The sequence below is a fragment of the Carassius auratus genome, chromosome 9 (assembly GCF_003368295.1).
Source record: "Carassius auratus strain Wakin chromosome 9, ASM336829v1, whole genome shotgun sequence".
Classification (NCBI taxonomy): domain Eukaryota; kingdom Metazoa; phylum Chordata; class Actinopteri; order Cypriniformes; family Cyprinidae; genus Carassius; species Carassius auratus.
The window spans coordinates 6,094,157-6,119,181 of record NC_039251.1 but is presented as its reverse complement, the minus strand read 5'-3'; the positions used below and the strand labels follow the sequence as shown (position 1 = coordinate 6,119,181).

The 25,025-nt window shown below is 34.2% G+C and overlaps 2 protein-coding genes across 4 annotated transcripts in view; both read right to left on the bottom strand.

Moving 5' to 3' along the window:
* trpm2 (transient receptor potential cation channel, subfamily M, member 2) overlaps window positions 1-17,694 on the bottom strand; it is a 35,702-nt gene extending 18,008 nt beyond the window's left edge. For both annotated transcript variants that reach the window (XM_026271123.1, XM_026271124.1), the window contains exons 1-14: window positions 17,518-17,694; window positions 17,366-17,412; window positions 14,465-14,559; window positions 13,479-13,552; window positions 11,906-12,074; window positions 10,962-11,142; window positions 9,872-10,038; window positions 9,007-9,187; window positions 7,973-8,034; window positions 7,692-7,892; window positions 6,902-7,004; window positions 4,297-4,418; window positions 3,231-3,572; window positions 776-916 (exon numbers count right to left, since the gene is read on the bottom strand). In XM_026271123.1, the coding sequence (XP_026126908.1) occupies window positions 776-916; window positions 3,231-3,572; window positions 4,297-4,418; window positions 6,902-7,004; window positions 7,692-7,892; window positions 7,973-8,034; window positions 9,007-9,187; window positions 9,872-10,038; window positions 10,962-11,142; window positions 11,906-12,074; window positions 13,479-13,552; window positions 14,465-14,557 (1,836 nt within the window). In that variant the 5' untranslated portion in view covers window positions 14,558-14,559; window positions 17,366-17,412; window positions 17,518-17,694. The remainder of the gene's footprint in view (window positions 1-775; window positions 917-3,230; window positions 3,573-4,296; window positions 4,419-6,901; window positions 7,005-7,691; window positions 7,893-7,972; window positions 8,035-9,006; window positions 9,188-9,871; window positions 10,039-10,961; window positions 11,143-11,905; window positions 12,075-13,478; window positions 13,553-14,464; window positions 14,560-17,365; window positions 17,413-17,517) is intronic.
* A 3,791-nt stretch (window positions 17,695-21,485) lies between these two features.
* LOC113108225 (interleukin-1 receptor type 1-like) overlaps window positions 21,486-25,025 on the bottom strand; it is a 107,883-nt gene continuing 104,343 nt past the window's right edge. For both annotated transcript variants that reach the window (XM_026271121.1, XM_026271122.1), the window contains 3 exons: window positions 24,201-24,340; window positions 23,973-24,113; window positions 21,486-22,994 (listed from right to left, as the gene is read on the bottom strand). In XM_026271121.1, coding sequence (XP_026126906.1) covers window positions 22,972-22,994; window positions 23,973-24,113; window positions 24,201-24,340 — 304 coding nt within the window. In that variant the 3' untranslated portion in view covers window positions 21,486-22,971. The remainder of the gene's footprint in view (window positions 22,995-23,972; window positions 24,114-24,200; window positions 24,341-25,025) is intronic.

The following is a 25,025-nucleotide window of genomic DNA, read 5'->3' as shown; positions in this document are numbered from 1 at the left end:
ACAAGCACACAGTACACACACTAACACACATGTACAGTAGATAGAAATAGCTCAATCTATGCATATGCAGGCAACGTCACGTCCTCAAGCCTCACTCGTGGCATTATTTAGAAGAAGACAACAAAGTTAAGTGTGTGTACTTCTTACATGTTTAGTTGGTAAAATAAATGTGGTTAATCTTCCAGGTCTGGGTTTGGCTTCCAATGGGTTTGGCTAAAAAACCCATTTGGTTTCATCTGTACTTCTAGGTACTTATACTGTATTGACTGGGTTAAATAGAATCGCATTACTAAAAAGAGACTTAAATACAGTTTTCCTTGAATAAAATTAGACTAAATGTCATCAGTTTTCGTCGACTAAATCTAGACTTAAATATTAATGGATAATTCTGACTAAAAAAAGACTAAAATGCTCAGACTTTTAGTTGACTGAAACTTGACTCGACTAAAAGGAGTATAAACTAATAAAAACTAAAATGACACTTTCACACAAAGACTAGACTAAAACTAAAATTAAAACAGGCCGCCAAAAAACAACCGATTCCTATAGAACTGTCAGCAGCTGAACTGCAGCTCAAACTATTTCAAATACAGCGAATTAATTATTTCCATTTTAATTGAGCCGTGGCTCTTCATATTAATGAAGTGTTTCATTAGTCAGCAGTAAACCGGTTGCCTCACCTGAATATGTTCTGAGATTTGTGTTGGATGTTATCTTTGGAACCATTTCGATTGATTATTAATGATAAACGAAGTGTTCATAAAGGATGCTGTACCTGCTCCCAGCCGATCTCTGCCAGTTCTGTGTTATTCTGTACGACGGCCCAGAGGAACAGATCCCGTCCCGGGTCCCAAACTGTGTCTGGGATCCACTCTTCCCCCGAACACGGCAGATCCACTAAACCCTTGGAAGGCACCTGAGAGACGACCAGAAAAATATAATGAAAGGTGAATGATTCTCACAAAGCCTATCAAACACATGTCCTGGTCAAAAATAAATAAATTCAATTATATTATTATTAGGGCCTCTGAGATTTTTTGGCATCTTTACATAATTTTTATTGCAATTTATAATCCATTTTCTTTTCATAATCAGTAAATTTTTTTTTTTTTGGTCTTACTTTCAAGTAAAAAAATGACATGTTAAGATGAAAAGGCTAAAACTGCTAAAACATTTCCAGAAGTGTTATTGTTCATGAAAACTAAAACGAATACAAATAAAATATCAATATTTAAGTTACAGCTAAAAAAAAGTAAATATGCAGGTGCTTCTCGATAAATTAGAGTGTAGAGGAAAAGTTTTTTTCAGTAATTCAACTCAAATTGTGAAACTCATGTATTAAATAAATTCAGTGCACACAGACTGAAGTAGTTTAAGTCTTTGGTTCTTTAAACTGTGATGATTTTGACTCACATTTAACAAACACACCAATTAACGATCTCAACAAATACTTAATAAGACCAATAAAAAACATATAGTGAATTGTTGGTCTTCTGAAAAGTATATTCATTTACTGTACATGAACTCAATACTTGGTAGGGGCATCTTTTGCTTTAATCACTGCCTCAATTTGGCATGGCATGGAGGTGATCAGTTTGTGACTCTACTGAGGTGGTATGGAAGCACAGGTTTCTTTGACATTTGCCTTCAGCTCATCTGCATTGTTTGGTCTCTTGTTTCTCATCTTCCTCTTGATAATAGCCCATAGATTCTCTCTGGGGCTCAGGTCTGGTGACCAACACCATGGTCATTTAACCAACTTTTGGTGCTTTTGTCAGTGTGAGCATGTGCCAAATCCTGCTGGAAAATGAAATCAGCATCTTCAAAAATCTGCTCAGCAGAAGGAAGCATGAAGTGCTCCAAGATTTCTTGGTAAATGGGTGCAGTGATTTTGGTTTTCAAAAAACACAAGGGACCAACATCAGCAGTTGACATTGCACCACAATCATCACAGACTGTGGAAACTTAACACTGGACTGCAAGTAACTTGGGCTATGAGCTTCTCCACACTTCCTCCAGACTCCAGGACCTTGGTTTCCAAATGATACACAAAACTTGCTCTCATCTGAAAAGAGGACTTTGGACCACTAGGCAACAGTCCAGTTTTTCTTCTATTTAGCCCAGGTAAGACGCCTATGACATTGTCTGTGGTTCAGCAAATTCCTCGAAACGTCTGTGTGTGGTGGCTCTTGATGCCTTGACCCCAGCCTCAGTCCATTCCTTGTGAAGTTCACTCAAATTCTTTCGATTTCGCTTCACAATCCTCATAAAGCTGCGGTTCTCTCTTGTTGGTTGTTCTTCCTCTCAACTTTCCGGTAACATGCTTGGATACAGCACTCTGTGAACAGCCAGCTTCTTTGGCAATGAATGTTTGTGGCTTACCCTCCTTGTGAAGGGTGTCAATGATTTTAGAGACAATTTTGAAGGCTCGGGAAACCTTTGCAGGTGTTTTGAGTTGATTAGCTGATTGGCATGTCACCATATTCTGATTTGTTAAGATCTTGAATTGTTTTTTTTTTTTTAAATGTGAGTCAAAATCATCACAATTAAAACAACCAAAGACTTAAACTATTTCAGTCTGTGTGCACTGAATTTATTTAATACACGAGTTTCACAATTTGTGTTGAATTACTGAAATAAATGAACTTTTCCTTGACATTCAAATTTATTGAGAAGCACCATGTTAGATTAAAAAACAAAAAACAAAACCTGAAACACTTTTCAAATCTGAAATAATGATTTGGCAACAAACTGAAGTTGAAGTATTAAAATCGCTAAAACTAAAACTGAAATAAAAATAAAGCTAAATATAAATATTAAAAAAATGTGCATAAAAACATGACACATGGAGATTAAATAAAAGAAAATATAAATATTAGCTCACAAACTTGAAATGTTTCTCTTGAAATTGTACATTTTAAATGAACTTAAGTTTAAGTTGAAGTGCTAAAATTACTAAAGCTAAAGTAATAAAATAAAAAATAAAGCTAAATAATATATATATACAATGAATAAAACAGGAGGGGGGGCTCATACTAATTTAAAACTATTAATAATTAACTATTATAATAAAACAATTAAAACTACAATGAAAATGGACATAAAATAAAACAATGACCATTTTATTAATACAATTAATAGCAATTAATACTAAATACTTTATTGTTTAAATGTATTCTTATTTATGGCTTTGTTGCGGAGGTGTTTCTGATGTGTGTTCTTGAACTTGCCGCTAAACGGACATCATCTTCAGTCATCTTGTAGCGCGACGGGATGTATAACGGTTGAGTGAAGCTCCCCAGCAGGTGGCGCACTTCTTCAGCCACGTGACTCAAGGAGATCTTTGGGCTTCCAGGCGCTGGATCTTGACCCCTGTGGACTTTTCCACCCTGGACTCGTTTGGCGAGTTTGCGCAGAAACAAGCAGGCGGGAAGATGGGCGTAAAGCTCACAGAGCCTGTCCTCATGCTCCAGAAACTTCCTCACACACACGCCATTCTCCAGCAGGAGCCGCACAAACTCAGGTTTGTCGCCCACCAGCGCAGAAAACATGGCCGGATGCAGATCACTGGACTGAGACGGGAAAGATGGGGAAAAACCACCACAACTCAGCTATAGTGCATTGATGACTTCTAAGCAGGCTAAACCTTTAAAAAACCTTTAACACTTGCTAAACTGAAATGAAATAAAATATTTCATATCTATTTGCCAAAGCAACATTTCTCATTCTCATTTAATTTAAATACTAAAATTAAATAAACTAAAACTAAAAAATTAATGCAACTATACTGTATAAATGTTAATAATAATAATGAAAACAGACAATAATATTATTAAATTCGTGGCTAACACTGAAACAATAAAAAAAATTTCCTTCAATGAAATAAACATTACCTGAAAAAATAAAAAACGTTTTATATCTAGTTGCCAAGATAAAATTTCTCATTTTCATTTGAAGTTGAAGTAATAACTAAACTAAATAAACTAACTAAATAAATATATAAATAAAAAATGTAACAACACGCAACAAATTTACATAAACAATAACTAAGATTCTAAAATACTTAAATACAAAAAATACTTGAAATAAAATGAAAATAAAATAAAATAAAATAGAATATTATATTATTATTGCCGTGCCAATATTTCTATTTAATTTTTATGCAAACATAATTTTAACGATACTAAAATAGCACTGCTTCTAAGTGTGGATTACAGTTAGAACAGAAGCTTGCAGTGCCCAAACGTGTGTATTTCAGCACATGTGAATGAGCATGATTTGGTCATTTAAACCCACGGTCCACTGGCTCTCCTCGGTGAAGATCTCGCTCTCGGCGATGTCCACTCGGTTCCAGGCCACGGCGAGCTCCAGCTGTCTCTCCCACGACTGTTGTCCTGCATGCTCATCGCTTCTGGAGGCTGAAGAGCAATGACACTTTTGATGATGTCAATGATGTCTTTAGATGGGTTTTAACAATACTTAATTGTTTGTAATGGAAAAAACCTCAAGTGTTTCTAGGTCAAGTTCAGGTCTGAAGTCAAGACACCAATCATTTTTGGTAACGGTTTTATATAAGTTTTATAAACTGTGCTACAGGACCGTGTTGCAATTGTTAACTAAAAGTATTAAAAATAGTTTTTTGGTAATAGAAATAAAGCTGAAATTAAATAGAAATATAAGATGAAAATGTAAACTTAAAGGGGGGGGGGGGTGAAATGCTCGTTTTCACTCAATATCCTGTTAATCTTGAGTACATATAGAGTAGTACTGCATCCTTCATAAATCCAAAAAGTCTTTAGTTTTATTATATTCATAAGAGAAAGATAGTCTGTCCCGATTTTTCCCGGAAAAACACGAGCGTCTGGAGGCGTGACGTGTGGGCGGAGCTAAAGAATCACGAGCGCCAGTAGGCTTTTGAGTTGAGAGCATGTGGAAGCTGTGTCAGCTGTGAAGGCTGAAACTGAACGAGAGCAGCAGCAGCAACGACTCGCTCCGGGCGGGGCTCGAACCCGGGTCTCCGGCATGGGAGGGGACGCACTAACAATGAGGCAGAGATATTTGAAGCAGTTTTACTCACCGCCTGCGGTTCCAACACATGATCGTGACCCTTTTTCGTTGGGACTACATTATCCTTAAGAAATAAACAATGCGCAAATCCGTCGTCAAACTGGGCCTTGTTTGTAAAACAAGCATCTTCGAAATGCAGGGAACCAACACAAACACTTGCTCCGATCAAACTCCGTTGATGCTCTGTAAAAATAAACTCCATCCACTGGTCCCTTAATGCTGTTTTTGTTTTGGTAATCTGTGGAGGGTTGTCTTGCCCTGGCAACCAAAAACACACTCCTTTTGGTGACATTTGGCGACGCTCTCGCTCTGATCAGTGAAGTCTGTTGTGCTCTCAGTGCTCTGCTATACGGGAGCGCGCGCTCTTCCGGCAGAAGTGCCTCAGGACCGATATAAGGAAATTCCGCTCCATCTAATGTCACACAGAGCCATACTCGAAAAAAACTTTCCGAAACTTGTGACAAATCGGAAGGAGTATTTTTGGAACAGAAATACTACTTCAAACGTACAACTTAATTTTTGAAACTTTGTCCATGTTTAGCATGGGAATCCAACTCTTTAACAGTGTAAAAAACTCAGTATGCATGAAATAGCATTTCACCCCCCTTTAAAATTTGTAATTAGAATATATATATATATATATATATATGTATTGACGACAGTCAAAAAACAAAAATAAGTAAATTAAATTATATTTTGTACAAAGAAAATAACTTCTATCAGATCTTTGATTTTATAAAAAAAAAAATAATAATTCTGATATATTTTCATGCCAATTAATAAGCCATTTTCTTATGATTATTAATTCGATACCATTGTTTTTGCCTTTTTCTCCAGAAAAAGAATCTTAATTTAGATCAGAAGCCAGGACTAAATACTTTTAAGACTTTGTTTGCATAGATGCATGAAACCTTCCCAGTAATGTCGTCATTGTTAACGAAAACGATTAAAATCATTGAATGAAAGCTAAAAAAAAAAAAAAAGAGTTTTTCATTAGATGAAAAATTTTTTAACATTTTAAGTACTAAAATTACTAAAACTTAAATAAAACAAATTAAAGAATATAAATATCTAAAAATATATTCTAAGAATTCTTTACAAAAATGATAAAAATTCCAAAAGTAAAAAAAATTAACTGAATTAAAATGAAAATTAAAAAAAAAAAAGCTAATTCAGAATAATATATACATATATTGCCTATAGGGATTTCCTGGTTTATTAAATCATACTCAACTAAAAGAAAATATAAGGCTATGAGGCTTTACTTCAAACAAAATATAATTTATATGTAGATGTCATTCAAAAATAATTAATTTAAACATCTTTTTTGTTCTGCATTGAAGTTCTTCATTGGTCACAAGCATCTAATGCAAAGACAAGTCAACTGTGTTTATAAGCGACCGTGTGTTATAGTATTCAGTGCTAAATAAAACTACATAAATCTCCTTAGCATTTCAGAGATGTGTCATCCATCACCATAACTCAAGCACTAAGAGCTTCCTCAATCAGAGACGCTTGCAGACTCTCCAGGGAGGAGGATGTGCTCAAGCCCTTGTGTTTTTCTGCAAGAACCTGATATACTGTACCTTTTCTAGAACCCATCAGGCATGTTTACTACACAGCATTTAGCTTGAGTCATTTTAAATAACATGAAGAATAACGTTGATGAGGTTTTGGATTCAAGACACTCAGTGCAGCCATTAGTTACAGATCCAATACCAGTATAATCCAGTTACACGCTGCCTGGAAAAACAAGTTCAATACATCGATCTCCAGAGGAGGAACTGCAGAGACTGGAGCATGTGCTTTTTAAATGTGATATTCATACTCATACCTTTCAGCAGAGCCTGTAGAATGGCAACATCAACATCATAGTTTTTATCCTCGTCAATCCGAAACACAGTGAGCAGATGAGGCATTCGGATGATGTCCTGAATCTAAAGAAAGACAAAAATAAAGACACATATTCACTGCTTAAAATGAATGAGACTTCTGAGAGCACTCATATTTTATATAATGTACATTACACGCACACACACACACACACACACACACACACACACACACACATACATATATATATATATATATATATATATATACACATTACATTATATATAATTTAAAACTAATATTTAATTTAACCATTAATTCTGCATTATTTAAATCATATTTAATGAAATATTGATGTCATTTATATATTATTTTACACAATGTTTACTTTAAACTAGATAAATAGTTTAATTCAGATTGATTCATGAATTTATTTAATATTCATTAAAATAATCGGTTCTTTGGTTCATGAATCAGACAACAGTGTACACAAGTGTTTAAAAGATTATGGTCAGTAATTTAATTAATACTTTTAATTACTAATACACTATGTTATTTTTTACACATTGTGTAACAATGACTGGATGAGTGTTATAATGTATTAACTGTGTTAATAAGGTACATTACAGGTTATGATTAAAGTATTAACTACTTATACATAAATGCTTTAAGTAAAGTGTTATCGAGACTTAATTAAGAGTCATAATTTAAAAAAATCACTTTGTTATAGAATTAAACCCATTTTTCATATTTTATCCAATGAGTCTGAAATGTATGTTTTTGTCTGTTACCTTCTTGGTCCACTCAATGACCTGCACCTCAGTGAAGCTTTTGTACTCTTGTCCAAAAAACCTCTTCATGAGCTGGTTGATAAGCACCAGGGTGACCTTTGACACGGGCAGAGCTGCCACCTGAGCGATGACGTCCGCCAGGCGTCCAGAGCCCTCCAGCACCACACACGGCGTGTGTTTCAGCATCGCGTTGTAGATGGTCTGTGAAGACACATGTCGATCAAACCCAATGAAAGAACATGTCACTGTCATCTATGAAGAGGATGACTTTAAAATCTCACGTTTAGTGTTCCTGGACCACCGTCCAATACCACACAGACCACCGGTATGGTCCCTCCACTCTCTGATGGACAGACAACACACACACACACACACACACACACACACACACACACACACACACACACACACACACTAGTGAACAGCATTAAAGAGCCATGAAATCAAACATTCTGTGGCTTTTATTCATAATTCTGAGGTCAAAGTGTGCCATAAATACTACTTTTGTGGCAGATATTTGTCCAGATCGAAGGCTATTTGATATATTTGGTTTAATATGCCCTGTCTAAACTTCCTGTGTAAACAGGAAATACATTCACGCAGGACAGAAAACTGCTTTTCATGTTGGGCTTTACAGTAAATGAGCTGTCAAATACCAATCACGCAAGCAAACACGTTCCTTTGTGCGTATGAAAGCCACTGCCGGTCTGCTGACCTCTGACCTTTGTCTGTCTGTTTACTATTCATCTCTATAGTGCTGAGGAGTAACTAACTAAAGTTGTGTGACAGCATTATAGTAGAGCTGATTCATTTAGTGAATCGTTCATTCCAGTGACGTGGTAAAAAAAACAACCTATACAGTGTGTATATATCTACAAAATGTTCTCTTAAAATTTCTATTAATCTGTGAATCATGAAAAGTAAAAAGCATCACCGTTTCCACAAACATATTGTGCAGCACAACTGTTTTCAACATTGATAATAATCAGAAATGTTTCTCGAGCAGTAAATCATCATATTTTCATGATTTCTGAAGATCATGTGACACTGAAGACTGGAGGAATGATGCAGAAAATAGAGCTGTGCATCACATGAATAAACTATTTTTTTAATATATTAAAATTGCAATAATATTTCTGCTTCATTTGTATTTTTAGTCAAATAAATACAAACTTGGTGAGCAGAAGAGGCTTCTTTCATAAACATTACACAGGGTTACAGACACCTAACTTTTGAACTGATATTGATGGATATTGTACAATATTAAAGTATATTTGAAATGAGTAAATGTTGTAAAGCTTCCTCAAGACTGTACCTCTGTTTCCCAGCGACTGCTGAGAAATGAGTTTCTCCAGACGGGCTCGCAGCTCAATCTCAACTCCATAATATCCTTGAGTCCCATCATCCACCAGCAGGAAGTGAGTGTGATTGATATCAAGACAGGAGAGACGGCCCTGACCCTGCTCGTCCAGAGCGTAGTACGCTGGGAAACAACCCTGGAAAAGACAGAAGATGAGATCCCAGAAGATTAACTACAAGGGGTTCGAGAGTTGATGAAAAGCTATTAATTAAATGAGACCCTGGACCACAAAACCAGTCTTTAGTGTCATTTTTCAAAATCTGAATGCTGGACAAATATGATTTCCATTGATGTTTGGTTTATTAGGATTGGACAATATTTGGCCGAGATACAACTATTTGAAAATCTGGAATCTGAGTTTTTTTTTTTTTTTTTTTTTTTGAGAAATTTGCCATTAAAGTTGTCCAAATGAAGTTCTTAGCAATGCATATTACTATTTAAAAATGTAATTTTTATATATTTACTGTAGGGAATTTACAAACATGGAACATGATCTTTACTTAATATCCTAATGGTTTTTGGCATACAAGAAAAATCGATAATTTTGAACCATACAATGTATTTTTTGGCAATTGCTACATATATACTCTAGCGACTGAAGAGTTTTTTTGTACTCCAGGGTCAAAAATTATAAAAAATTTAAATTTAAATAAATAATATTTTTTTTAAATAAAAAAGCTTCTAAAAAATTATTGACATTTATATTAGATTTTAAAAAAAATAGAAAAAAAGATGTTTTTAAATGATTGAAATATGAGCTTAAAGTAAATATTTTAGCACGTAGGGTTTGGCCGACCAAATCATGAGGAAATGATCTGACCTCAGGATGGACGAGTGCGTGTCGGTTGTGAATGACCCCCCAGGGTGCCACACCGATGACGACGATCTGCCCCTCCATCAAACCGCTGCTGAGGGTGTAATCTCGCACGGCCATGCCCACGTGCTTCATCACACCGGCGTGTGTCCCACCTGTCAGGATCCACGCACCTGACACACAGAAGGCATTGTAGATTAGCCTCAGCTTAAACAAGCACGTCAACAACACAAACAATCAGAAACTGGTTCTGCAGCTTGTGCCAGATGGGTTTGTGACGGTTGCACACACATGCTTTAATTCTCTCATTACCAGTCAGGGTCATTGAAAGCCATCTAGTATTTAAGGCATCATAGACAGTATTTTTCAATCATTTTTGGCGATGTTGTTCAATGGCTGCATGTGTTTTTTTAAAAATGTTTTTTAGTGTTTAATGTATGCATGCATGCATTTTATTCGTAAAAATAAATGCATCACTTCCCAACTGAAGTAAATCTAATATGCAACATAGGCAACATTTATCAGTTTTGTTTAGTTTAAGTTTAAAGACTAAAACTTAATTTTGATTAAACTGCAAAAACATTAAATACTACTAAAAGGATACAAACAAGAAAAACTACTAAAATTTTTATTAAATTGTAAATTTAAAGTTTGAAATAATTCAGATTTTTTTTTAAGGTTTGAAAGAAGTCTCTTCTGTTCAACAAGGCTGCATTTATTTGATCAAAACTAAAGTAAAAACAGTAATATAGTGTTATATAATCACAACTTAAAATTCTAAGTTTTCTATGTGAATATATTAAAAAATGCATTTTATTTCTGTGATGCGCAGCTGTCTGTTCAGCATCATTCCTCCAGTCTTCAGTGTCACATGATCTTCAGAAATCAATATAATCTCCTGATTTGCTGCTTCATAGTTTTGTGGAAACGTTAATATGTTCCTGATAAAACAATTAGGCAGTTTAGATGTGCTTTATACAGTACATACTGCCCTGCGCGAGTATGCTGAATATATGAGACTAAATTTGAACATACTGCTGTAATTTCAAGTAGAGATTTCACATTTCAATCCCAGCCCTTTGGCAGGCTTCTGTACCTGTGGTCTGAGCGACTTTGATGAGGCCCCGGCGAAACTTGTCCTTCAGGTGAGTCTTTATGCAGAAGTTTTTGGCTCCGCCGGTCACTGATATCAGCAGGTTTGGTGAACGCAGCTTCCAGTGTTCGGTCATCAGCTGGAACAGATTCTCAGAGGACGTGTCCGACGATACCCGAACATACTAAACACACCACAGAAGCCCTTCTATGAGTTCACATATATAATTCCCCTGCAGTGAATGGGTGCCGTCAGAATGAGAGTACAAACAGTTGATGAAAACATCACAATAATCCACAGCAATCCAGTCCATCAGTTAACATCTGGAGAAGCCAAGAGCTGCGTGCTTGTAGGAAACAAATCCATTATTAAGACATGTAAAACCTTCGGGTCTGACCAAAATACGAATCCATAATCCATAACAACGCTTCCTTCAGTGAGAAAATCATCCGGTCTGAATCAGGAGAGAAATCTGCACAGATCAAGCACCGTTTACAAAACAAAACAGCTTTAAACAAATATGCGGCTAGATTTTAATGTGAGAGAGAACTGGAGGAGGACTTTTTCACTGGAGGAAGTGTTATTATGGATTATGTTTTCACATTTTGAACTCAGTTTGAAGTTAAAACGTCTTAATGGTGGATTTGTTTTTTCACAAACACACAGCTTTTCACTTCTCAAGATATTATCTGATGGACTGGAGTGCTGTGGATTATTGTGATGTTTTTATCAGCTGTTTGGACTCTCATTCTGACGGCACCCATTCACTGCAGAGCATCCATTGATGCGACACTGATGCAATGCTACATTTCTCCAAATCTGACGAAGAAACAAACTCCTCTACATCTTATATGCCCTTCGGGTGAGGACATTTTCAGCTAATTTGCACTTTGGAGTGGTTGAACTATTCTTTAAATATCCATAATACACTTGAGACATCATTTTACCTTCCCAGTTTTCTGTCCAAGTCCTCCAAAGCTGATATCTCCAAAGGCATCGGTGGGCACCTCTCTGACATGTCTGTGTTTGTCCCACTGCTCCCCCATATAGTCCTCCGGTTTGATGGCCTCATCGCAGTGCTGGATCTTTGGGTAACCACACTTACAAATCCCCTCCCTGTCAACAGTAATCCATGTTATCCACACATGAGTTACAGCACATACTGTCCGAACTACACACAGAATCCAGCAGGAGAGTATACACGTGATCTTTAGCTGACCGCTTGTCAACTGCATCATTTCTGTGACTTACACTCGTGTGAAGTGAAGTTGCATAAACATTTGATGTTGGATTAAGTTTGAAAAAAGAAAAACATTTTCTCTGAGAAACTGCTAGAGAATTTCACAAATAATTATAAAGGAATGAGAAGTAACAAACTGAATTAAACATCATATTTTTAAGTAGAAAGACTGAAACTGTATTTTTGAGTTAATTGTACTTCAATAATATTTTCTGTTCAGTATTTAAAGTGTATGACTGACACCATTAATATTTGAAATACACAGAATAACTTTAAAAAGCATAGTTCAGCTAAATATACAATGTGCATTTTTTATTTTGCAGCGATAAAAATCATCTTTCGCTTTCATTGCATGGAAAACAGCAGCTCAGATATTCTGTTCAGATAATCATTTGTGTCAAAAAGTCATACAGGTTTGGATGAGTAAATTTTTTTTTTTTTAAGTTTTTGTTAATACAACACTAAATGAAACCCTTTGTTTTGTATGTGGATATTGCTATTCACCTGCTTTAATCTTGTGTTATTTTTTTGTTTTATGTTAACACTTCACATATGCTTTGATACAACAACGCTTGCTCCTGCACTACTTGCTTTGTTAGGATGAATAAGCAAAAGAGTGTGTTTTAACATCAAGCGCAGATGAGACAAAAGTCAATTTTGAGTATGGTTATATATTTGATAAACCAGGTTTTAATGGTTCATTTAATGAGATATACGCTGAGAATATGAAGCTCAGTGTTTTTTTTTTTTTTTTTTGACTAATCCAAACTAAGCTAAAATATGCAATTTGGTGCAGATGCTGATATTTATATGGCCAAAAAGAGATGAAATCCTGAGGCTTGTAATGTAAATCACTGTGATCTTTATAACAGCACAGCAGATACTTATATTTAATGATATAAATATATGTCGTCACTCTATATCTCCAATAATAGGTTTCAGTAAGATTATATTTATAGATGAATCAATGCACTCAAATGATGACTGAGAGATGAGCAAGTAACTAAACACTCAGAAGATGTGAGATGTTCTGGAGGCTTGTGAAGATCATTACTCCACAGAGGAACAATGAAAGCAAAGCTTCGGGAAAAACATTCCTAAAAAGATCCTGACGATTAGATTTGTGATTATACTAAAAGGCTAAGCTATCTATCAGGTGACTGAAGCCATGTAGTAAATCGTGAGAAAAGTTTTTTTTTTTTGTTGATATCAAATACAGTAGTCTTCCAAGGGTTAATTCCCCAGTGTGATGGAGTAAAGGTTATAAGACACGCTCATACCTGCCATCCTCCACATAGAAGCAGCACTCTTTCTTCTTGATGTTTTCTCTGATCCAGGAGGCGAGCGAGCAGCGCTGGAAGGAGGGAGACAGAGACAGATAATGGCCTTTAACGGCGCTCACAGCGAGCGTTTGCACCAGGGTCGGCTCCTCCACTGCCTCACCCATGCTTGTGACAGAGACAGTGAGAGTGAATGAGAAGTGCAGATGCACGGGACGGGGGAGGGAGGGAGGGAGGGCACGGACAGGATGGGCTACAATGCATTTGCTGTTGCGCTGAAAAACTGCACTGCTGCAGTGGTGATGTCAGACACAGAGACGGAAGCATTACTGGAATCTGGAGTAGAGAGTGAAAGCCTCATTTAAAGAGCTTAACTCAGTGTTATTTTACTATCAACATAGTTTTATTAATACATTTCTTTTATATTTATTTCTTTTATATTCTTATGTTTACATTTATATTTTCTGTTTTTATTAAAAATTTTAAGTTTTAGTACAGTAGCTTTGTTGTGTTTTTGTCTTTTTTTAAAATGATGGGCAAAACATAAGAACATAAAAAATTACGTTTTTTATTTCAGTTGAAGTTTATTAATATTTCAAGAAGTGTTATTATTAAAATTAAACCCTTTTTTTAACACTTAATATTAGTTGCAAAGTCATCATTTATCATTTTAAAATGATATAAAAATAATCTCAGCAAAAACTCACAACAAAATTATTATAAGTGCATTTGAAATGAAAATGGTAAATATAAAAATAAGGACAAACCCCAATTTAAAAACTATAATATTATGTAAATTATACTAAAACATGCCTGATTTCTGGAAAACGTTAATTTATTTATTTATTTATTTAAAAACAGTATCTTAAAACAGAATCAATTTTGTGAAAATCTACTTTTTTTTTTTTTTTTTTTTTGCTGTTTCATGAATTGTTCTATATATATTTTTTTTAAATCTTTTTTTTTTTTTTTGCACTATGTCTCACCTTTTCGATGTTTAAGAATAAAGTTGTCAGATTTCCTAACTGGATGTTGCTGATATCCTTTGGGTGTACTTTCTCTCCTAGTGCACACAGCATTTCTGCAATGAAAACATATTACTTTTTTGCATAAAAGCACATTTGCAAGTAAAACTCATCTTATTCTTCAAAGTCCACACAGGCTGTGCTCTTGTGTTCTCACAGTGAAACTGAATGCAGTGGATCAAAGACATCTTTCTAGCCTGTTTACACAGACTAACAATTAAAAAAAGAAAAACAGTTATAGCCTCTTCCTGTATAAAATAAACAAACATATATAGAAAAAGTGTTACTTTAGCACAACCAAGAAAGAAACTTTTGCAGATTTTTAAAGTAATATATAATACAATATTACAGAAGAATAAAACTGACTTCAGCTGCTTGCATTTTTCAGATACTTTTACCTCAAAGGATGTTTTCACTTCTCTCCTTGGACTGTGATTGGTAAAGTTCTCTTATTTCTCATATAATCAACATTATATGTTCTGACTGGGTTTTACATTCTAGGAAACAGAAGAAAATAAAACTCTAAAAGCTTGACGGTTTTGATGTTTGCTTTTTTCACAGATGTATACTAGTAGTCACCAAAACAAGTTGCCACAGTAATGGTCACCAAGTGCAACTCTAAGTGGCAGAAATGCAATTCTTTACATGAAGATCAGATTACATTATCATTGAGAAAAGCATGACTGCTGAAATGGACTGACATGCTCTGACATGACATGCGTGACTATTTTTATGGTGCTTTTGTCCTATTCAAAGCTTCAACACTTTAAATGCAATTGCATGACTTTATACTCTCAAAAACTCTATTTATATTCAACACATGCAATAAACTACAGACATTTAATAAATAACAAGTCCCATATTTTATAAACAATCAATTTTTATTTATCATTAGGATATTAAGTAAAGATACTTATTTTAAGTCAAGATATTTTCCTACCGTAAATATATCGAACATTTCATTTTTGATCAGTAATATGCATTGTTAAGAATTAATTTTGAATTTAAAGGTGATTTTCCCAATATTTAGATTTTTCTGCACCCTCAGATTCCACATTTTCAAATAGTTGTAGCTCGATCAAATACTGTCCTCCTAACAAACCATACATCAATGGAAAGATTATCTATTCAGCTTTCATATATAACTAAAAAATTACACTTAAGACTGTTTTATGGTCCAGGGTCACAAATGTATAACAACTATATATAATTGAGAATAAAGCAATTTTTTGTGTGTACTGTGTAATTTTGTTTGTGTTTTGTCATTTTTATTAGTTTTGAATTAGTTGTATTAGTTTATTAGTTTTAGTATATGGTGTATTAGTTTATGGTTTCCGACCGCATCACAGCACAGCACAGAAACAGTGCTCATTAAGATAATAAATAATATTCACATAAATTATGATTCTGGCAAAATGTCACATACTTCTAGACAGACTGGAAAACTGGGTTGGGCTTTCTGGGATGGTACTCAAATGGTTCAGATCATACTTAGAAGGGAGAGGCTATTATGGTAGTATAGGAGAGTATAATTCTAAGTGGACGTCCATGACATGTGGAGTCCCACAAGGCTCAATTCTTGCACCGCTCTTGTTTAGCCTGTATATGCTCCCACATAACATTTTATATCATAGTTATGCTGATGATACACAGATTTACCTAGCCTTATCTCCAAATGACTACAGCCCCATTGACTCCCTCTGCAAATGCATTGATGAAATTAATAGTTGGATGTGCCAGAACTTTCTGCAGTTAAACAAGGAAAAAAACTGAAGTCATTGCATTTGGAAACAAAGATGAAATTTTAAAGGTAAATACATACCTTGACTCTAGGGGACAAACAACTAAAAATCAAGTCAGGAATCTTGGTGTGATTCTGGAGACAGACCTTAGTTTCAGTAGTCATGTCAAAGCAGTAACTAAATCAGTATACTATCATCTAAAAGACATTGCAAAAATTAGATGTTTTGTTTCCAGTGAAGACTTGGAGAAACTAGTTCATACCTTTATCACCAGCAGGGTGGACTATTGTAATGGCCAGATGTGCTAAAACGTTAGCAACTTTTAAATCTAGACTCAAGACTCATCTGTTTAGCTGTGCATTTACTGAATGAGCTCTGTGCGATGTCCGAGCAGATTGCACTGTATTTTACATATTCACTGTATTTTATGTAAAAATTATATTTTTAACTCTTTTAAATTCATTTTAAATAAGTACATTTTTAAATCATTTTAAAAGTTTTGACATTACTGTTATTAAAATGAAGAAACAAAAATCTAAAAACGAATTGAATTAACCATTGTGTGTGTGTGTGTGTGTGTGTGTAAAAAAAAAATTGCTACATATATTAAATTAAAATTACATTTATGCATTTATCCAAAGCACCTTACAGTGCATTCAAGCTATCAATTTCAATCATCATGTGCTCCCAGGCAATCGAACCCCCTTGATAACGCAATGCTCTACCACTTGAGCTACAGGAACATATATGTTTATGTATGCATGTGTAAGATATAAAAAACTATGAAATACACAAATAAAAAACTAAATTACTAAAACTTTATCTACATTTAAAATGAAATATAAAAATTACAATGAAATTAAAATAATCATATTAAATATAATATCTTAAAATATCACTTTTGTTAATTCTCTCCTCCATACTAAAATGATAAAATCATTATTGTTAATAAAACAATATAAAAAAACTAAAACAAGAGGGTGAGTTTTGGTTGAACTGTCCCTTTAAGGAGCGGCTGAAACTCACCTCACACACCTCTTTATAATCACTGTTATTATATCATATGCCATTATATAAAATGCTGTATTTTGTGACATAGCTGCAAATCATTTTTCCTCACCTCTTAAATCTTTTCTCTAATTTCGTCCTGATTCACTGTGGTAAACTCTGTTGGTAGTTAAGAAACGTCACATGGATTAATGGATAATGAATCTGGGTACAGTAGCCTACAAATTAAGTAAAGACATGTTTATAAATCACACGACGACTTACATTGCTTCTTGTAAGAGTGTAAACAAGAAAAAATACGTTTATTTTGCCGTTTCGCTCTGTTTAGAGTTCACATTAAACGCTGGCTGAGAGAGATGCTGTCGGGTGTGACTGATTTAGTCATCATGGAAACGACGTGCAGTACGTGAGTTCATTGTGCCTTAAAGGGATAGTTCACCTCACTATTTATTTTTTATTGTTTACTTTCATTTCATTTTAAGTTATACATGTCTGGAACGACTTTAGTAAATGTGTGAACCATCCTTTTAAATATCAGTAGGAGTGTAAAGCTTACTCAGCAGTGATTTAACCAACTTTATGTAAGTTTATTTTTATTTTTTTAATGTGTTTTTTAAATCGGTGTATGTAAGTTTGGTTAATAAAAAACACTTTTTCTGAAGCATAATTTATTTAAAAATTATAGTAAAAATGTGTAAAAACCATTTTTTTTGTAATTTTGTCATTTGTATTAGTTTTGTATTAGTTGTATTAGTTTATTAGACAATGTGTCTATTTCTATTAATGGTTATAAGATACAAATAAAAAACAAACAAAATTACTAAAACTTTAATAACGATTAAAATGAAAATGAAACATAAAAATCTTAAAACGAATTAAAGTAATCATTGTGTGTGTGTGTGTGTATAAAAAAACCTTGATGAAAAGTATTAAATAAAAAACTTTAACTAGATTTAAAATGAAAATGTAACATAAAAATTAAAACTAATTCAAACGATTATTTTAATTAAAGTATCTTAAAATATGATTTTTGTTAATTCTGTCCTCTAAACTATCATAATAAAATCATAATTTTTAATAAAATAATATAAAACTAAAACATGAGGGTGAGTTTTGGTTGAACTGTCCCTTTAAGGAGTGGCTGAAACTCACCTCACGCACCTCTTTATAATCACTGCTATTATATCATTTTTATTAATTTTAACCAAAGTGTCTTATGGTTTGCGATTTTTTGGACTGGTTTGAATTAATTGTAATTAAGCATGACATCATAACACCGTGTGCACAAATTCTCAGAAGAGTAAATCATTGGTGATATAAACTATTCATGTTGATGTGTGACATGCAACTTTGCTGAATTTGAAAAATATGATAAATACATTATATATGTGATAAATATATAATATAAATAAATTCAGTAATGTACAAAAACAAGTCGAACGGGGACCTTGCCAAAATGTAATTTTCCTTTTAAGAAATGAATATTGAAAATATTTATCTTTCAAAAACATTTTTTCAGAAGATTTTCCTGAATTTAAAAACTGTAAACATATGTATAGATAAATTATTACAAGATCTGCTAAAACAGTTGATATATTTATTTTATTTCATCATAATTTAATAAAAAATGGTTTAAAATATTTATAAATTATTATTATTTTACCTGTGTCCTGTTGAGTCTGTCATCTTCTTAAGGAAATAAATTAAGATGATCTTAGGAGAATATCTGAAAACATCTTAAAGGGGTCATGAACTGCCATGTGATCATGTAATGAAAACAGTTCAACAGGCAGGAATGTAGAATCGGTGGGCGGGGCTAAACAGGCAGTGCTGTATAAACGGTGGGCGGGGCTAAACAGGCAACAATCTAGAATTGGTGGGCGGGGTTAAACAGGCAATGCGTTAGAATATGTGGGCGGGGCTAAACAAGCAGTGTTGATTAAACGGTGGGCGGGGCTAAACAGGCAGCGCCGTATAAATGGTGGGCGGAGCTGAATTTAAGTTATTTCAATTAGTGTTGATCAGATAAAAGAAGATTTATCATAATTAACTCATCTCTTCTATCAGATAATCTCCATTTATTTCTCATTCTTGTCCTTACCTTAGAAAACAGGATATTATAAGAAGAGTTCAGAAGGATCTAACTAGTTTTAACTGGTTCAAAGTTCATAAAATGTTAAAAAGGTTTACATTTTGAGCTTTCTGGAGCAAGATCAATAAATACTATTCATTACATTAATATCTGTGCTTTTATCCCAGATGACATTGCATTCAAGGGATCAATATGGGCTTCAAATTCAATAATTCCTTTAAAATAAATAAATACAAACAAAAAAATGTAATACAAATGTTTTATAAAATTAATAAACAAATGTATTAAACACGTGAATAATTAATAAGTAATTAAAATATTTATAAATAAAAAGCAGAATTTATTTTTAACCAAAAAGTAACTTTTTTAAAATAATAAATAGTACATTAAATAAACAATGCAAGCATCACTATTGTTATGACTCATAATTACAAGGTTAGTGGTCAGAAACAGTGCTTTAAGTGGGCCTGTATGCACAGGTACTCAGTACCGGCACTTCCAAATATAGCTCTTGAGTGTACTGCCACCTCCCTGTGCGCCCAGAACCTGCTTTTAGCGTACCAGTACGTTGATTTGGACATCTGCTTTAATAGAGGTTTTAATCCTTTGCCTTCACTGCAGCTTTTCAGAGCGCCCTTCACAATGCACGCTTCCTAATTCTTCCTAGTTCGGAGTATGGAGCGTGAATCATTTGAACCAGTTCGGGAGTTCGGAGCAGGTTCGCGAATCATTTGAGTCAGATCGGGAGTTCGGAGCGGGTTCGCGAATCATTTCAGTCAGTTCGGAAGTTCGTGTCGGGTTCGCGAATCATTTGAATCAGTTTGGGGATCGCGGATCATTTGAGTCAGTTTGGGAGTTCGGAGCGGGATCGCGAATCATTTGAGTCAGTTCGGGAGTTCGGAGCATAGACAGCGGGTTCGTGAATCATTGAGTCAATTTGCGGGTTCGCGAATCATTTGAATCAGTTCGGGAGTTCGTAGCGGGTTCGCGAATCATTTGAGTCAGTTTGGGGATCGCGAATCATTTGAGTCAGTTTGGGAGTTCGGAGCGGGATCGCGAATCATTTGAGTCAGTCCGGGAGTTCGGAGCATAGACAGCGGGTTCGCGAATCATTGAGTCAATTTGGGGATCGCAAATCATTTGAATCAGTTCGGGAGTTCGGAGCGGCTTCGCGGATCATTTGAATCAATTCGAGAGTTCGTAGCGGGTTCGCGAGTCATTTGAGTCAGACCCCCTCAACCCCTTCAATATAGTTGTTGTTACCTCAGGGGATGAGGGGAGTCATAAAAAAAAAAGAAAAAGAAAATATATATATATATATATATATATATATATATATATATATATATATATATATATATATATATATATTTTTGGCTATAATAGAGTACCGGCACCTCTTTTGGGCCACTTAAAGCACTGGTCAGAAAAAACCCATAACCTTAACTTTAGCATAACTTATCACCAAATTTTAGTTCTACTTACACAAATGACTCAAATCACGTGCTTTAGTGAAGAGAGTGTGTTGTTATTTTACTGAGTTATGCATTTAGCGCAAAAACTGTTGAATGAAAACGTGTCCAATTTGCTTTAGCAGCAACATAGCACTAAATAAAGTCTAGTTATTTTCACAGACTGATTATACTCAGACATTCTAGAAAACACTTTCTGTCAGATGCAGACTGTGTGTCAATTATTATTTGAGCTCAGGGGGCTGACCCCAGCCCTATAACGAAATGTTCAAAGCTCACACCTATGAATTTATGTGGAAATGAACCAAGGTGAAAAATCCACCAACATATAGTACCCTATAAGCCACAAGCAGAGCAAAAACTTCCTGTTTCTCATAAGCGCTGGGTAAAGTGATCTACAGCGAGTTACAGCAATCTTAGACATGATGTGCCGTGAAAACCCTAGAAACTATGAATTGCTTTGCTGCTCTCAAAACATGAATTAGTTATAGCATTAATAATAACCTGTTTTTACATTATATTATTTTATCATTTTCAGTTGCAAGCAACCATAGATAGAAAAGCTACAGCAGTCAGCATTTGAAGGTGGATCAAAAAAGTTAATCAAAGTTGTCCTAAGAAAAGAATGCATGCAGTGACATATTTGACAAATATTTATTAGATACACTGTAATAAATCATTATTACGACATGAATCAATAAAAAATGAATCAGTAAATGTTTAATTTTACTTAGTTTCTTCTAAAAAACATTAAAATATTTTATCTGACATGACCTGTAGTCACAATGCCACTTGTAAGAACTTGTAATATTTTTTATATATTAAATATCTCTGTAAAAAATAGTAATATAATAAAGAATATAAAAACAAACAAATATGCATCCCATCTGCATATGCACTAGTTCAACAAGCTGCTTTAACAAAAGAATATAAAAAATATAAAATGATAGTTATATTGAAAATAACTTCTACATATAGTTTTTTTTTTTTATTGCTAACTGGCATCACCTGTCACTCTGTTTTTCATCACAATTACAAGATAAAACAAGATAAAAGTTTCTTCACACAAATGCAACAAACCTTCTCTACACAAAAATGCAAACTCGCACAACACAAGCTCACAAACTAAAGGGACATTCACACAGAACTTTTTATTCTTTACTCAATGTGTTGCCATCATTTTAACTTAAACAGGAAGACAGGGCAGGACATATCAAGTAAACCCGCCCCTTTTTAAAATAGCCAATTTTATTTATATCACAGCTTGGGCTAGAGCCACTGCGCTTGGTAAAGCCGAATTCTACAGTGTATGACAGCCACAATCTCATCCATATTGATACAAAATATTACATTCTGTGTATAATTCAAATGGGTTTGATATGTTTTATGGTCTGAGCCAACTCGGACATATGATCCGCTCAGTGCTATCATTTTGTTAGACTTTTTCTGCCCCAACAGAAAGCATAGTTATACCTGAATCCTTCCCTATCCCCATTCACCGTACAGAAAACAGGAAATCTTTGAATATGTGACAGATTTCAGCTTCAACTTTTCAACAATTTTGATTTCATGGGGACTTTAAAAAGTGTAGAGCAGAATTCCTCCTCCAACATGTTTCGTTAAATAAAACTACTACTTGCTACTGTAAACAAAACCTTGAAGCGCTTGCCCCGCCTCTGGGGTCTTCTGATTGGTCGACTGTTTTGGAATCGACACTCCTGAGCAGCGCTGTGTGTAAAAGTTTAAACTTGACACAGCGTCTAAATGCAATCGGTCTAGAGCGTTTACATAGAAAACAATGGAAAAGTGGCACATGGGAGTGGAAAAACGCATTCTGTGTGAACAGCCCCTACGCTGAAAAAGAGATTAATTTAATTTACAATTGATTTTTTTTAAGTGGTTGGAATCCATTTATTTTAGCTACATTTAAATAAACAAATGTAGTTGACTAACTTTAAAATTTTTAAAAAAAAATAGCTTTTAGCTTTTAATTTAGTATCTTTTTTCAGTGTACAGTAAGTATGCATTGTTGTGTTTCTTGAGTGGTGTTATCATTACACACTTCATAATGAGTTTATATACTTGTGTAGATTGTTTCTGTGGTCAAACAGATCTCAAAGCACCGTGAGCTCTGGGCTCTTCTGCCGCTTTGTGTCAGCAATGACAGCAATGCACCCCTGAAAAAGAGAGAGTTGATTAATGTCAAACACTTGTTTTTTTGTATGATTGTGCTTCAATAAACAGTCAAGGAGATAATTAGGCCTTAAGATTTAGAGTATTTGAATTCCATTTAAAATTTCCATACAAAATGTATACAAATTTGGTACCAAAACATTTATTTGACACTTTGACCTGAGCATGTTTTGTTATGTACCTTTCAATCAAAGTCATCTGACATTATTAAGATTAAAAATTTTGACTGTTTAACGTCATATTTTATTACCATTTTCTAAATAGCGAATAATCTGTGATAATTTGAGAAACATTGAAGGGCTCAGAATAATATATATATATATATATATTGAAAATACAAAAAAAAAAACTTATTAAAACTGATTCTAAATTTGAATAAAAATGATAAGAGTATCTCAAAGATAATAAACTAACACTGGATTACAGAATTTTTATAAAGAATTACACATATTAATTAAAGCTGGGAATTATATAAGGACTTTTCAGTCCTTTTCAGTTAATTTAATTCTCATAATATATTTAAAACTCTCATAATTAAAAAAATTATTGAAATTGTAACAAATAATTATAGTATTTTTTTGTAATATGTTTAATTTTGGTTGACTTAAAACAGAAATACTGTATTAAAGTAAACAATTATAATTAAAAATCATTTAAATACATAAAAATAATGAGAATAACATTTTTAAATGTCCATAACTGTTATTGAAATAATAACACAATGCAAAAAAATACAACAATAATGTTGTAATACTTATATTAATTATAATATAGTATATAATGTACATTTTATAATAATATTTAATATTAATAATTAGTCAATTTTAAATGTGATGGTTTTGTGCAACTGAAAGAATAAGTATATATAGGCATTTACAGTAAAATATGTTGACTTAAAACTAAACCAGTGACATGGTAATTGAAGTCAATCTACTTGAAAGCAAGAAGAAAAAAAATCATACCACTGTTTATGGCAGAAGACGAGCAAACAGCCCTATAAGCCAGAACCAGATCGACTCTAAAGAGAAACGCAACTGCACACAGTAATATGAGCAGAACCACCAGACCAACACCGATCCAGTAATAACGTTCATTCTGACTCACTGGAGAGAGGAAGACCAGAAAGCAGGTTAGAAAAGAGGAGACTTTTACTAATAATGTACAAGAGTAAAAGATGAACTAGAGCTCACCAGGAATAAGCAAGACATTTCCAGAATCTGAACCTCTTGGGTGCGTAACGACACAGGTGAAATTAGTGTATAAATGTTCTTCTGTGACTTCTGGGATGTATAGAGTAGACAGCATATAGTCCCGCTCCCCCTCTTTCACACTGATGAAAAGAGACATGCAGAAGCAAAGTGATTGGACATCATCAAAAACATCTCGATCTATATATATTCATATACATACATACATTCATATTATATTATACATATATTAATGCCGTAAAATGATTAAACATGATTAATCGCATCCAAAATACATTTTTATTTATATATGTGTGCATATACTTTGTATATTAAAGGAGCTATGTGGAGGTTTTTAACTTAAAAAAATCTTTGAGATAGAGTTTTCATTTGTACATGTATGAGCCAACCATGATGTAAAAAAAAGAATGACACCTCGACTGTCCACCACGGTTGCCTCTATCAGCCTGTAGGCTCAATTGTGTGTGGAGGAGTCGGGCCCGAATTGGCGCGAAAATTCACAAAATGTGACGTCATGTGCGTTCTTGTCTACTTGGGCTTACAACCGTACGGCACGCCAGCCATTATAGTAAGCAGCGGCAATAGTGTTTTCAAATGGACTCTGCGGATTGAAAGAAGCGACCAGCCTCCAGCACAATTCAGACACCCACGGACGCTCCTCGAAGTAAAAAAAAAAAGAGCCTGCTCCTCTGCGCACTGAGAACGAGACTGGCTGCAGTTCCTCTAACGGCCAATGGTGTCAGTAACGGTTAGACATTTCAGATCCTACGGAATGCTCCTTTAATTATGAATATATAAATACAGACA